The 13,402-nt window shown below is 38.6% G+C and overlaps 1 protein-coding gene across 3 annotated transcripts in view; it reads left to right on the top strand.

The window, feature by feature from the left end:
* SCIN (scinderin) overlaps nt 1-13,402 on the top strand; it is a 63,387-nt gene that overhangs the window by 34,627 nt on the left and 15,358 nt on the right. For all 3 annotated transcript variants that reach the window (XM_081079630.1, XM_081079632.1, XM_081079631.1), the window contains 5 exons: nt 1,206-1,298; nt 3,533-3,665; nt 4,074-4,162; nt 4,987-5,202; nt 7,570-7,691. In XM_081079630.1, coding sequence (XP_080935756.1) covers nt 1,206-1,298; nt 3,533-3,665; nt 4,074-4,162; nt 4,987-5,202; nt 7,570-7,691 — 653 coding nt within the window. The remainder of the gene's footprint in view (nt 1-1,205; nt 1,299-3,532; nt 3,666-4,073; nt 4,163-4,986; nt 5,203-7,569; nt 7,692-13,402) is intronic.

The raw sequence follows: 13,402 nt of genomic DNA, 5'->3' as shown, positions 1-13,402 counted from the left end.
TGTTTGCCGCTATCAGTCTTCTACTGAATTAGAAAATAACTCAAAAAGAATAAGAGAGAGGGAGCGGGAGCGAGAGCGAGGGAAAGAGGAATGAAGGAAGGAAGGAAGGAAGGAAGGAAGGAAGGAAGGAGGGAGGGAGGGAGGGAGGGGGGAGGGAGGGAGGGAGGGAGGGAGGGAAGGAAGGAAGGAAGGAAGGAAGGAAGGAAGGAAGGAAGGAAGGAAGGAAGGAAGGAAGGAAGGAAGGAAGGAAGGAAGGAAGGAAGGAAGGAAAAGGATTGGATCTCTGTAGCATCAGATCAACAGAAGGGTCCCCTAGACAACATCCATGGAATGAATCTTTTTGTTCCCATCCATAGTTATTCCAATATTACTGACGATATTCCCTATGCTGTACTTTACATCCCTGTGACTATTTTGTAACTACTAATTTGTACTTCTTAATCTTTTTCACCCAGCCACCCAAACCCCCTCCCGTCTGGCAACTATCAGTTTGTTTTCTGTGTATGAGTCTGTTTTTATTTTGTTTGCTCACTTATTTTGTTATTTAGCTTCCACATATAGGTCAAATCATACGGTATTTGTCTTTTTCTGTCTGACTTGCATCGTATATGCAAGAATAAATACACTTACTTGTTCACTTGACAACTAGTTATTGAGCCCCTGCTATTGCCTGGGCATTGCTCTAAGTGCTGAGGATGCAGTAAGGAAACCATGATATGGTCATCAAGAACTTGCACTTTATCTAGCTTATAATATATCAACAATGATAATAATACCCTACCCTCAAATAGTTATTTTGATCCAGATTGTTGTAATAATAAATCATTTAAACCTATAGATTGCTTCTTCTAAAAGCAATAACGGAAGACATTCTGTTGCAGAACTAAACTTAGAAACCATATTTTAATGAATTCCTGCTAGTTTTCAATAATATGGACACCTAGACTTTCAAGTTTGGGGTTTTGCTTTCTTGAAAGTTCACATCACCAGCAAACTCAGGGTTTTTGTTTACTTAATGCCATTGATTGATTTGACCCATGGGAAAATCCTACGCAGCATAATTACTGAGAAATATTTGAGCCTCGTCATTTTAGTTGTGAATATTTTTAATCTATGTCTTTAGAAATATAAGATGGTTTTCTTTCTTCAAAGCTGCATTCTTTAATCAGAGGTTTTTATCTTTTATCTGTTCACTTTTTTCTCAGGTTTTAGGAAAAAAGCCAAAGCTTAGGGAAGGAGATGATTATGACGACACCTTAGCAGACATATTTAACAGGAAGATGGCTAAACTGTACATGGTGAGTTTGCTGTGAGAGAGTTCTGTTGTTTTTATGGGACTGGATGCAGCTGGGGAGGCCTGTCTTGGAAGGGACTCTCACTGCGACAGTTGATACTCTCCTCATTGCCCTCAAAGAGAAATGTGTAGGTAGAATCTGTTCTTTGCTCTAGTATGTTGATTAATATTCCTCTTTTTATTACTTTTTGTTATTTTAAAAAAAAAAACAAATAAGTGAACTTACTGCTGTGAGAAATAAAATTGCATATTGTTGCTGTAACTCGTTTGCAACAACATGTTTTGATATATTACATCCAATAAAATGTTTCCTGCATGGAGTAAAAATATCTTGCAAATTTTTCTTGTAAAATTTTGATGAGCTGTAAAATCTTCACCTTATTTTCAATATCCTGTTTAGCCGTAATGAAGGCTTTCTTTGTTACAGGAGGGCAAAGCTATCAAATCAAATAGCTGGAAGGAAACATGGTCAAAACAGCCCTGTCCTGGGCATTGGCAGACCTAGTTCCATGCCAGCTCTGTGGTGAAAGTCTGGCTGGGTGACCCTGGGCAAGTTTTGACCATTCTTAATTTTATCTGGAGAGAGAGAGAGAAAGAGGGAGAGGGGGAAGAAGCGGGGAGGAGGAGGGGGAGGGAGAAGGAAAGGGAGAGGGAGAGAGAGAACACATTAAAAGACTAGTCAGGTTCTTTCCAACGCCATAATTTTATGATGTTTTTATTACTGGTGAGGGTAACAAAAACCACAACATATACCAGTTGAGGAGACTGCTCAATTGAGATTCTTCAAATATTCTCTCCCCTGTAACTCTAAGCATGTGATTTGGAGCAGATTGTAATCTCCTTGCAGAACTGACTTGTTTTCTCATCTGTTATAGGAAGAAATTATATTTGCTTTTCTTTGAGTAACCTTCAAGCTCAGAAGCGCTGATTTTAAATGAAGATTGTTACTAACTTGGGTAGCATAACTTCTTTTTTGTAAAAGAGAACTAGATACTTTCTTCCTAGATGGCAAAGGAAAATGCCGTTACCTCTTCTGCTAAAATGCTGATAATTTTAATATAAGCCATACAGAAATTGTTATCTCAAGACGTCATAGCCGCTTATTTTTTTTCATTGCTATTTGTAAAACTTATTTTCAACGGCTTAACAAATCTTTTATGTCGTATCATCAAATAAAACTGTTCTCCCTCTTGGACAACATGATAGACTAAAGAAATAGTTTGCAGTGTGAACATCTTAATCCTGGGTCATTGCTCCCTCTAGTGGATATATTATGTATTGCAAATATTTAAAGTTTAAAGTCCGTTTTAAAATGCTTTAATTTGAGATTGCTGAAGAAGCTGGGAAATAGAGTCACCTAAAAGCAGTTTGTAAACATACAGAATCTAAGCCCCACCACCGTGCTACAAAACTCCACCATTGATCTAGGAAGAACCCTGGAATCTGCCTATTTAAGAAGTGCCCATGTTGCAGCCCATAAAAACTAGCTTTTGAAAAATCAGTGAATTCTAACCTGGCCATTAATATCACTTTCAATTTTGTTAAGTCCACCTCCAACATTTAAAACACATGTTTTTTTAGTCATTTCCAAACTTCAAGAGTCTAGATAAATAGCAATTCACTTGTGACAGAGGAAATTGTACTTTAATAATTTATAAAAAGTATACTTAAATTGCAGAACCTAATGAAAAAATCTATAAGCACAAACTGTAATGTAGCAATGCCTTCTTCAGCACAGTACCTGGCATATGATCTACACACAATAAATGTTGCCTTAATAAATGTTTCCGTTTCAGCTTTTTGTGAGTGCACCGTGACTGTAAGGTTATCCATTTGAAAAGATTACTAGAAAAATTAAGAAATAATCATATAAAGTTCATAGCATCGTACCTAGAACATACAAGAATCTCAACCAACTTTAGCCATTATTATTATTGCTCTTATTTTCTGATGTTTTAGGCACAGTGTGGAAACTTAACTTTGTATTTGTAGTTATTTTATCCTAAGGACTTTTTAAAAAGCCTTTTACAGTGTAATTAAGCTTGTGGGTTTTGTTTGTTTGCTTGTTTTCTTTGAAACAGCTTTCCTGAGATATAATTTACATACCACAAAGTTCACCTATTTAAAGTGTAAAATTCAGTGATTTTTATTACATTTACAGAGTTGTACAACCATCACCGTACTCTAATTTTGGAACATTTCAGTCATACCTAAATGAGCTCATGGTTTTTATATTAGGTTTCAGATGCCAGTGGATACATGAAAGTGAGCGTGGTGGCAGATGAAAATCCCTTCTCCATGGCAATGCTGCTTTCTGAAGAATGCTTTATTTTGGACCATGGTGCTGCAAAACAAATTTTTGTATGGAAAGGTAAAAGATACCGTTAACATTGTCTCTGCACTTCAGATGTATATATATGTCTTCAGCAGGGTAAAGAAAATATCTTTCCTGATTAAAAAAAAAGAAAGAAAGCCTACCTTTCTGAGACTTGATATGCGAATAGCTCATAAAATGCAGACATCAAAACCATATTTTTTTCCTAGTAGCATCATTCGTTAGGGAAGATGGGGTTGAAAAAGCATTTAGGCAATATAAAAGGGATTTTTTTATATGTAATGTTCATTATTATATTATTAAATATATTTAATATACTAGGAAAGTTTTGTCATTGTCTCAGTGTTATAGTTAAATTAAGTTATGCTTATCTTTGTACACAAGGATTTCTTAATCATATAATATCTTCCCTCACTAAAATTATGTCTCTATTTTGTATTTTAGGTAAAAATGCTAATCCCCAGGAGAGAAAGGCTGCAATGAAGACAGCTGAACGTTTCCTACACCAAATGAATTACCCCATTAATACCCAAGTATGTGTAGAAATGAGCTAGATAAAAAAAAAATAATAATTAAAAACCTGGGAGCTCATGACATCTCCACCAACACGTGAAAGAATTTGGTTCAAAGTAATGTATGCGTGTGAAATCATTCTTCACTTGAGTGTGTGCAATCTGTGTCATGTGTCTCTAGAACGCTGACTGTGGAGGATGGAATTTTGCAGAAACCGGAGAAAAGACCTTCTGTGGGACTGCATGATGAGAATAAGATCCATCTACTTCCTCCACAGCTTTCAAGTCAAGATAATCAACCACAGTTGAATTAACTGAGAATGCTTATCAGTTTTTCCCTAGAAGCAAGTTGTGCAGATATGGACTAATACCCAGAAAATAATTGGCTTCGTGGAAATCAATTTAGACTGGCTAGTTACTCTTCCTATCTGAATCTCTCAGCCTCATCTTTTGTTTCCATTTTTATGTCCTGGCACAAGGAACAACACCATGCAATCATTTCTTCTGGGGCACAGTCCTCTTATGAACCTAATGTAGAAAAACAGTCACACTTATTTGACTGCAATGGTAACATGAAAGAACTTCATGCTTACCTCAAACATCCAAATTTAGTGGCAATTCCTTTAGTTGTGAGAAAAATGTAAGGTTGGATTGTTTTAGCTTTGTATTTGGTAACCTTTCCTTTAGTAGTCACTTAAGGATCCCGTCTTCTAAGTTTATATCTGTCATCACAGAAACCAGGACGATCTTTTATTTCCTTAGTTTTTTTCTTTACTACTAGATTAATGTTTTTCCTCAGCTTCTTATTTTCCTATTTATAGTAATTGTTATTTTTTAAATTTCAGATTCAGGTACTTCCAGAAGGAGGTGAAACACCAATCTTCAAACAGTTCTTTAAGGACTGGAGAGATAAAGATCAGAGTGATGGCTGCGGGAAAGTATATGTCACAGAGAAAGTGGCTCGAATAAAACAAATTCCCTTTGATGCCTCTAAATTACATAGTTCTCCGCAAATGGCAGCCCAGCACAATATGGTGGATGATGGGTCTGGCAAAGTGCAGGTATTTACCTTTTTGGTTTGTTGTTTGTTTTTCTCAAGCCCATTTATGCCAATATATGTGGAAATATAACTTCAGAAAACTATAAACTTTGTAAAGAGTGAATTTTATGTATTAATAAACATGATCCAAGACTGTATATTAAATCAGGGAATTGAAAACTGGAAAACACGTCTGAATTTCAGTTATAGTTTACAAAGTGTACGTTGCTATTCCAATAAATTAGGTAATTTCTGCAAGATCACCTCATTACCATCTTAGGGATCTGACACGGAACCCGCCATCTTGTTTTCTGGTCCAAAACTGCGCCTGTTCTCAGAACTGGGATTGTCCAGTGAGGGTGTGTTGCCCCAACTGTACCAATTACCATCAGTGTGTCCTTCCCTTGCACTTCAGAGGCATTCATAAACACAAACTGGGCATGTGTTATGTGCCTATGGATTACTGAATTGAGTTTGTTGAGTATTCCTTTTTTTTTTGACAAAAATTGCTTAAAACCCCATAATAGTTCTCCCTATCTCATATCTCTCTACACTTAATCCATTCTTGAGTCATCTAACTTCATGAGAACTGGGTGATGTCATTTCCCATTCTAAAATATTTTAATGGCTCTCCACAGTCTTCCTGAGGAACATCCATCTTTGGCTGGGGTGGCAAGGTCTTCCATGATTTAATCCTTGCCACCCTCTCCACCTCATCCTTCCACTGTCTTGAGGTCCCTTCCCTCCATTGTCTGGTTAACATGCCCACTTCTCCTTTGTAACTCAGTCAAGTCATTAGCTGCATCTCTTCCGAGAAGCCTCCCCTCCACGTTGAAATTGCCTTTCTCTGTGCTCAAACCATAAATGATATTTTTCAGACAACTGACCATATAAGTACCACAGAATTGTTCATTTGCTTACAAATTTCTCCTAGACCTCTTGTAAGTTCCTTGTGGTCAAGAATTGAATATTTTATCTCTGTATTCCCAGGGTTTACCACAATGCTTGGATCAATGTATAAAAAGATTTAGGAAGTACTTTTTCCTCTTTTCAAAGACATGAACAGTGAATCTAAGCATACAAGGATTGTGGGAACTGCAAAGGTAGAAATGGCTGCTGTCAGAGAGCTATCAGTTTCTGGGTCTGGGTCTGTCTCTTGCTCAGACATTCTTTTCTGGAGCTCAGCCCCTGTGACAGATTTTGCTCCCTGGCACCAACTATATGCCAGCTGCAATCTCCATGTCAAGCCCAGCATCTCTGAGATGTCCTCCAATGCCACCCCAGAGCTACTGAAATCCAGGGGCTCTCTCTAGGCTCTTGGGTTTAGCCAGAACTTGCTGCCATCTCTCCTTTGCTCACTAGGATGGTGTGGGAAGGCTTCTCTCTAAAAGCACTGCACCTCTCCTAACTAATTCATTTGGTGTAGGAAATGGTCAGCTGTCTTCATTGCAGCCTCTACTTGCTCATCTCCAAATTTCAAAGCAAAGGGTCTACCCTACTGCTCCCCAGGACACAGGCAGGAGGGTGCCTGTATGTTACACAAAGTGCCTGGCAGTCTTTCACTCATACGTTACTTTTCCTGTTTCATCTACAACTTTCATCATCTCTCCAACTTGGAAGTATCTTTAATCTGCGATAAGGATGAGGAAGTAGGAAAAAGACTGGCTCTGCCTGCTTTTGTCTTTTCAGTCTTATGCCTACATGGCGCCTTTTAAAAATAGAAGTTATACACTTGGCATCTTTATTTTTAAGTCACAATCTGTCAGTCTTGCCTGGGAAAACAATAGTCTCATGCCTTAAAGCACAGGGGGAAATACATTTTAAAAAATTACCTCCCGGGGTGGCCAGGTGGCTCAGCTGGTTAGAGCGCAAGCTTTCAACAACAGGGTTGCCGGTTTGATTGAAAATGGCGATTGGACTTGGAGCTGAGTTGTGCCCTCCAAAACTAGATTGAAGGACAATGACTTGAAGCTGATGGGCCCTGGAGAAACACACTGTTCCCCAATACTCACCAATAAAAACAAGTTAAAAAAAATTATCTCCTAACTAATGGAAAATTTTATGTAAGTTAAAAGGTATGTTTCTGAGCTAAATATTTTAGTTTGTTATTCCACTAAAGTGTCATGTTATTTTCACTAATCAATCAAAGAATAGGTATTTATTAATCAACAGGCTCAGAACTGTACAAAGTGCTGTGGAGGATGGAAAAGAAATATAAACACACTTAAAAAGTCAGCAAACAAATTGCCAAATGGATCAAACTTCTCATTGCTTGATTTGTAAACTGATTAGAAAAACGATAGATCTAAACTAATTTTTTTAAACTTCTGAGAAGTAATTTTTGAGCCAGAGAACTTTAATTTTTGTACACATGTTCTGTTCCTTTCAGATTTGGCGTGTAGAAAACAATGGTAGGATTGAAATTGACCAAAACTCATATGGTGAATTCTATGGTGGTGACTGCTACATTATACTCTACACTTATCCCAGAGGACAGATTATCTATATGTGGTAAGTTTCTTCTTTTGTAAGATCTAAGTTCCATAGGGGCCATATTTTTCTCCAAAGTTAAATTCCATTACATACCATGCAATATGGGGTAGAATTTTCCTATAGTTGCCCCACTGAGATTTGTATAAAATGCATGTAATATTTTCTTCTATATGCTTTTGACTATCTTTTGTAGCTACTGTCCATAAATAGAAGAGGTTAGGTAAAAATCATCCTTCTAGTTGGGAAAAAGGTTTTAATATCCGAAGGGTAGTGTTATCTGAATGGATATGTGGTTGAATATCTCATCTCCTATGCAAGCTTCACTCCAACTGGCCAGCTTTGGGTACTATGTCTTCTTATTGCTGAAATCTCATTCTGATTAGAACTGCAAAATTACAATGAGGCAAACCCTCTAAGGGATATATATATATATATATATATAATTAGTGTTTCTATTTCATACTCCAGAGACTTCAAATTGATGCATCCTTATTCTCTATCCCCATGAAATTCATAGCAATAATGGAGAAAAATGCCAGTGTATCCACATCTGACATGGTTTTGCATAATGGTTTAAGTTCATTGCAGGTTAAGTTTACTTAGTCAGAGTTAGTGTCGAGGCCCTACACAATGGGAAGTGTCCAACCAAGTAAGGTAAGTCCACATACCAGCTGAGCTATGCAAAGGGGTAGGAGTTCTGCAACAAATCATATAATGTGGGGTTCTCTAACTTTTTATGAAGTGAAATCAGGTAAAATAGAATACTGCTGAGAAGAGTGGAGAAAAGAATTCTCAAGAAAGGTCTTAAAGCTGAGAGATATAGGCGGAAGGTACAAAGGCAGAGCAGGATCTACTTTTGCCTATATAGTGATGGCAGTCTTCAGTGGACGTATTAAATGTACATGGACTCAAAAGTCTCTGTTTGTATGGTGACTTTTTTCTTTGGTGAGTGTCCCACCAGATGCAAGAGTCATATCTGTCCTCACTCACAGTGTGACCTCACAACTTACTGCTTACTGCTTACACTGACCAGTGCCTTGAGCCCATCCAAATTCAGAAGATGGGATGATTATCTCTATCCTTTAGGTTCTTGCTACCCAAAGTGTGGTCTGGGAACCAGAGACCTCAGCATGACCTGGGAGCTGGTTAAACATGTAGAATCTCAGGCTCCATCTCTGACCCACTAGAGCAGAACCTGCATTTTAACAAGATCCCCAGGTGATTCATACGCACTTTAATGATTGACAAGCACTGCCTTAGGCAATGGTTCTAAACATAATAACCCGGGCCCTCACCCCATACCAAATAGATCTGACTCAGTGTGGAGGGACTCTTGAGATTCTAATGTACATTACGGTATTAATGAGAACCGCTCTACCCAGGGATGTTTCTGACCCCACCGCCATATCATAGCCTGTCAAAGATGAATGTATTTAACTATTTAGCTCTGTGTTTAAGATGTTATTTTCATAGCAACCATTTTTTTGAGCAGCACGTTTGTGCCAACTAAGTGCAAGATGTTTCCATATATGATCTCTCTCACTCACCACCAGGCTATTTCCAAAAGGAAAAAAAAAAAGGAGGGGAAGAATCAGACAGATTAAGTAACTGAACCCAAAGACACAACCATTTTAACTGGTGAGGCAACATTTGACTTCTTGATCTGTAGGTCTCTTTAATTCTGAGGCGTGAGTGCAACTATACCCTGTAGGTATGTCCTTATTTTGCAATTTCCTTTCCTAAAATTTTAATTCAGAAAAGTTATTTGAGCAAAGTTTGGCATTTATAGGGATAAATTAATTGTTCCCAGTCAGCTTTTCTTTTACATTCTGTTTCTTGGTTTTACACTTAGTTCTCTTTTGTATGTAAAAAATATAATTGACTGTGGCACTTAGATCTAACAAGAAAGACTAAACAAGCAATGCAAGAGGATGTTTTGAGGAATTCACAATTTGAAACCCACATAAATAATTACGTGGGTATGACTAAAACAGGCTAAGTCAGGTTATACATTTGAAATGTAGAGACTATTCCTTAAATCAATTGAAAGTATTTATTGAGCGCTTTCTATGTGCCAAGCACTGTACTAGATACTGAAGATACGATAGTGAAGAAAAAAAAATCCTGCGACTCTCAAAACTTACACTTTAAAGAGAGGCAAATGATTAACAGGCGTTTTAATGAGATATAAATGATTCTAAGATAAGACCAAGCTGAGTGACCTTTGGGGAATTATAGATGGGCACCCAAGCCCACTCCTAGGCTAGTAGTGAAGAGCTCCTAGAAGAAGGGACATCTCAGTGGGAGCACAGATAGGAGCTAGGAAGACAAGAAAACAGGGAAGTTGTTCCAAGTAGTGCCGGGAAGTGGTCTCTAATCGGCTAACAATAATGTGCAGCTGGAGCAAAGTTAGGAAGCAAAAGATTAAACTGGAGAAATTAGAAGGAGCCAAATTGCCAATTACTTTGAAGCCATGCTGGGGAGGATTAACTTTATTTTCAGGCCATTGGGAACCAGCCAAAGAATTTGCACAGGAACATAATTGGTTTTCATCTTAGGGAAATTATTCTGATTGACAGCTTAAAGGATAGACTATTGGAGGCAGTTGGTTAGAGCATGGTGCTCTTAACAAGATTGCCAGTTCGATCCCCACATGGGCCACTGTGAGCTGCGCCCTCCACAACTAGATTGAAACACCTACTTGACTTGGAGCTGATGGGTCCTGGAAAAACACAAATAAATAAAAGTGAAAAAAAAAAATAGACCATTGGGAGAAGGTTGGTGGCTGGGAGGTCCCTGGGATCTTGTAATTTACAGCTGAATGAAAATGTGACGAGGATTCAGTGTAAGGTTAACCGGGAGGGAAAGGACATGGCAAGTGTGTGAGGTATTAAGGTGTTGGCATCTGAAAGACTGATTATCGGGAACAGACAAGATGACTACGGGGACAGAGCCAGGAGTGCAGTTTCCAGGCTCTCAGCCTCACGTGGAAAGGTGCTGGCTCAGGTAGTAAATGGCCATCAACTGTGATTGGATGGCCATCAACTGTGGCTGGTTGGCCATCAGCTGTAACCAGTGAGCCATTGGCCACTAATATAACTGCTGTGGCTACGCTAGCAGGAAATGGGGGGCTGGGAAGAAGATGGTGGCGGAGCCTGCAAGCGGTGGAGTGTGGATTGCGGATCATGTGTCTCCTGCTTCCTATGTCTCCAACCCAGCCGCCAGCAAGACTATAGTGGTATGACTTCCAGATCTGTGGCTCCGTGGGTGTTCCTTTTTGGCCTCACCATATCCTGCATTCTTATGCTGAGAGCGGGAGCTGAGACCCCTGCAGGCCGCCCCGCACAACAATGACAGAGTCAAGGGTGACCCCCAGATTTCTGGTCTGTGCACAGTGGGTTGTGTTTCATTTACTGAGATAAAGAACTCAGGAGAATAAGTTTGCACCACCACCACTCCCCCAATAAAAAGTTCAAAGTAAAAAGGAAGACAATTAGAATACACTACATTGTTAATAGTTACTATCTTTAGGATAGGACTGGAGATGGGGAATAGGTCATTTCATTTTCTTTTTTCAATTTGATGTGTTCGACGTTTCTATGATGGGAATGTATGAATTTTTTGCGATAGCAAGTATATAAGGTCTTGAGAATCCTTTTGTGAGTCTTTGCCACTTAATAAAAGAGGTGTTAGATATGTACCTTTGTTAACGTTGTATGGTTTGTGGAACTTCCAAAGCTTCCATAAAGTCAGTGAAGAGGCATTTAGAAAATAAACAGATCTCTTGAAGACAGCCTTTCAAATGAAAACACTTTTTAGTTTATATGATAATTTAGATGCAGGCTAAGTCTAGGAGGCAGAGTTAAAGGTGAAAGATTAGAATTAAATCAATTTTTGAATACCCGAATTTGTCTTCTTATTTCTGAAACCACTTATATTCTAAAAGGATACAAGGCAAATAATTTCAGCAGTGATCTTTTTCGCTAAAGTGTCAGGTAATTGAAGTTGAACAAACATTAAACAATGGCAGTGATGAATCCCTTGAAGCAGCGAATTCCATTTTCAATGCAGCATTTATGTTTAATGAACAACAAGCACCACAGGTTTATAAAGAAATCACATCAAAGTACATTGCTTTCCTCCACCCCCAGCAGAGGGTTCAGAATTAGAAGCAAAGAGTGACTCATTATGTTTTGATTGTCCTGGCGTTACTTGACTCCCTGGGTCACAAATCCATAAAGCAAATTAGTTTGAATCTGTGTGGATGGGAGCGTGGTCACTTTGACAGGAAGGGGAAAAGGGGCTCCAGATAAGTGGCGGAGTATTTATTAAGAGTGTTAGAAGAGTGTCAGTAAGAGTGTCAGAAGATAAAAGGTTGGTCAGGTTTTTCAGGTTTGCTGGTTGAAATACTTGTGTGTGGGGTGGGGAGCAAAATGGAGACAAAGGTTCGGTAATACTTTCTATTAGTTGGTTGATTTTTTTTTTTTCCTGTAGAAAACAAGCAAAATGGAGAAATAGCCAGGAAACTAAAGAGGTGGTGACAGGTGGTCACAGGTCCTGCTGTTACCGTGTTTCCCTGAAAATAAGACCTAAATGGAAAATAGCCCTAGCAATGATTTTTTCAGGACGACATCTCCTGAATATAAGCCCTGATGCATCTTTTGGAGCAAAAATTAATATAAGACCCGGTCTTATTTTCCGGAAAACACGGTACCTGTCCCTCCCACTCTGTGCTCCCAGTGGCTCCCAGAAATGTGTGTCGGCGTTAGACTTAGGGAAAATGTAGGCTATTAACATTAGAAGATCATGTTTATGGATGCCTTTATTAGGGAAAACACTTTTTTAATTTCCTTTTATATATACATGTGCCTGACATGAGTATGTGGTTGTTTGGGGGTTTTTTTTTGCACCCCTCTGTAGAACATGTTTATATTAATCATTTAACTCTGTTGGTGCAATGAAATATTATGAGACAAATAAAACATGTTCCCTGCACTCAGTGTTTTGGGGTGTGTGTGTGTGTGTGTGTGTGTGTGTGTGTGTGTGGTGCCCAGAGTAGGAGATTATTGTTCATCGTTCTGGGTATAGAATAGGTCACTTACATGGTTTCACAAGAAAAAGTATTGTTGACTTTCAAAATCCAATTCTGGGTTTCGTATTTTTCCTGCTACCCCCCAGTCATATAGAGATGGGAGAGTTGGCTAGACACAAACAATACCTTACGCTTTGGCTGATTCCCCACCCCCACACTACCCCCCCCCGCCCCCTCCCCCACACACACAGGTTCATCAAAGAGACAGATCTCCCAAAACTTGCTTTACAGGTTAAGCTAACGATTAGAGTTGTAGCTGCAAGCTGTACAACAAAGAGAAGTTGCAAATGAACCAAACAAATTGATCTATTGACCCTTATCTGGGTTGCTGGTAGTTTAGCCACTCTTACAGTTTTATTAATAATTCCTTTAAAGAATTGTTAGGATGAGAAAATCAACCCTCACCATTGCCTACTTCTGATTATTATTTCGTTGATTTTTCTGGGCTCAGATATTGCGTACTATACTATGTTCACCGAATACTCATGGAATAATCAAGTGCCTCTAATGTCCAGTCTAATAGTTATGGCTCAGATTCTCTTACTCAAAATGGATCATTTTCATTATTGATGTGGTTTCCCAAAATAGCAGCTTTGACTTGAAGTTAGACATGATTACTTATCTAAGTTATGTAAGG

The sequence above is a fragment of the Rhinolophus hipposideros genome, assembly GCF_964194185.1.
Source record: "Rhinolophus hipposideros genome assembly, chromosome: 18".
NCBI lineage: Eukaryota > Metazoa > Chordata > Mammalia > Chiroptera > Rhinolophidae > Rhinolophus > Rhinolophus hipposideros.
Note: the sequence above shows the minus strand (reverse complement) of the source record. Positions and strands in the feature narration are given on the sequence as shown.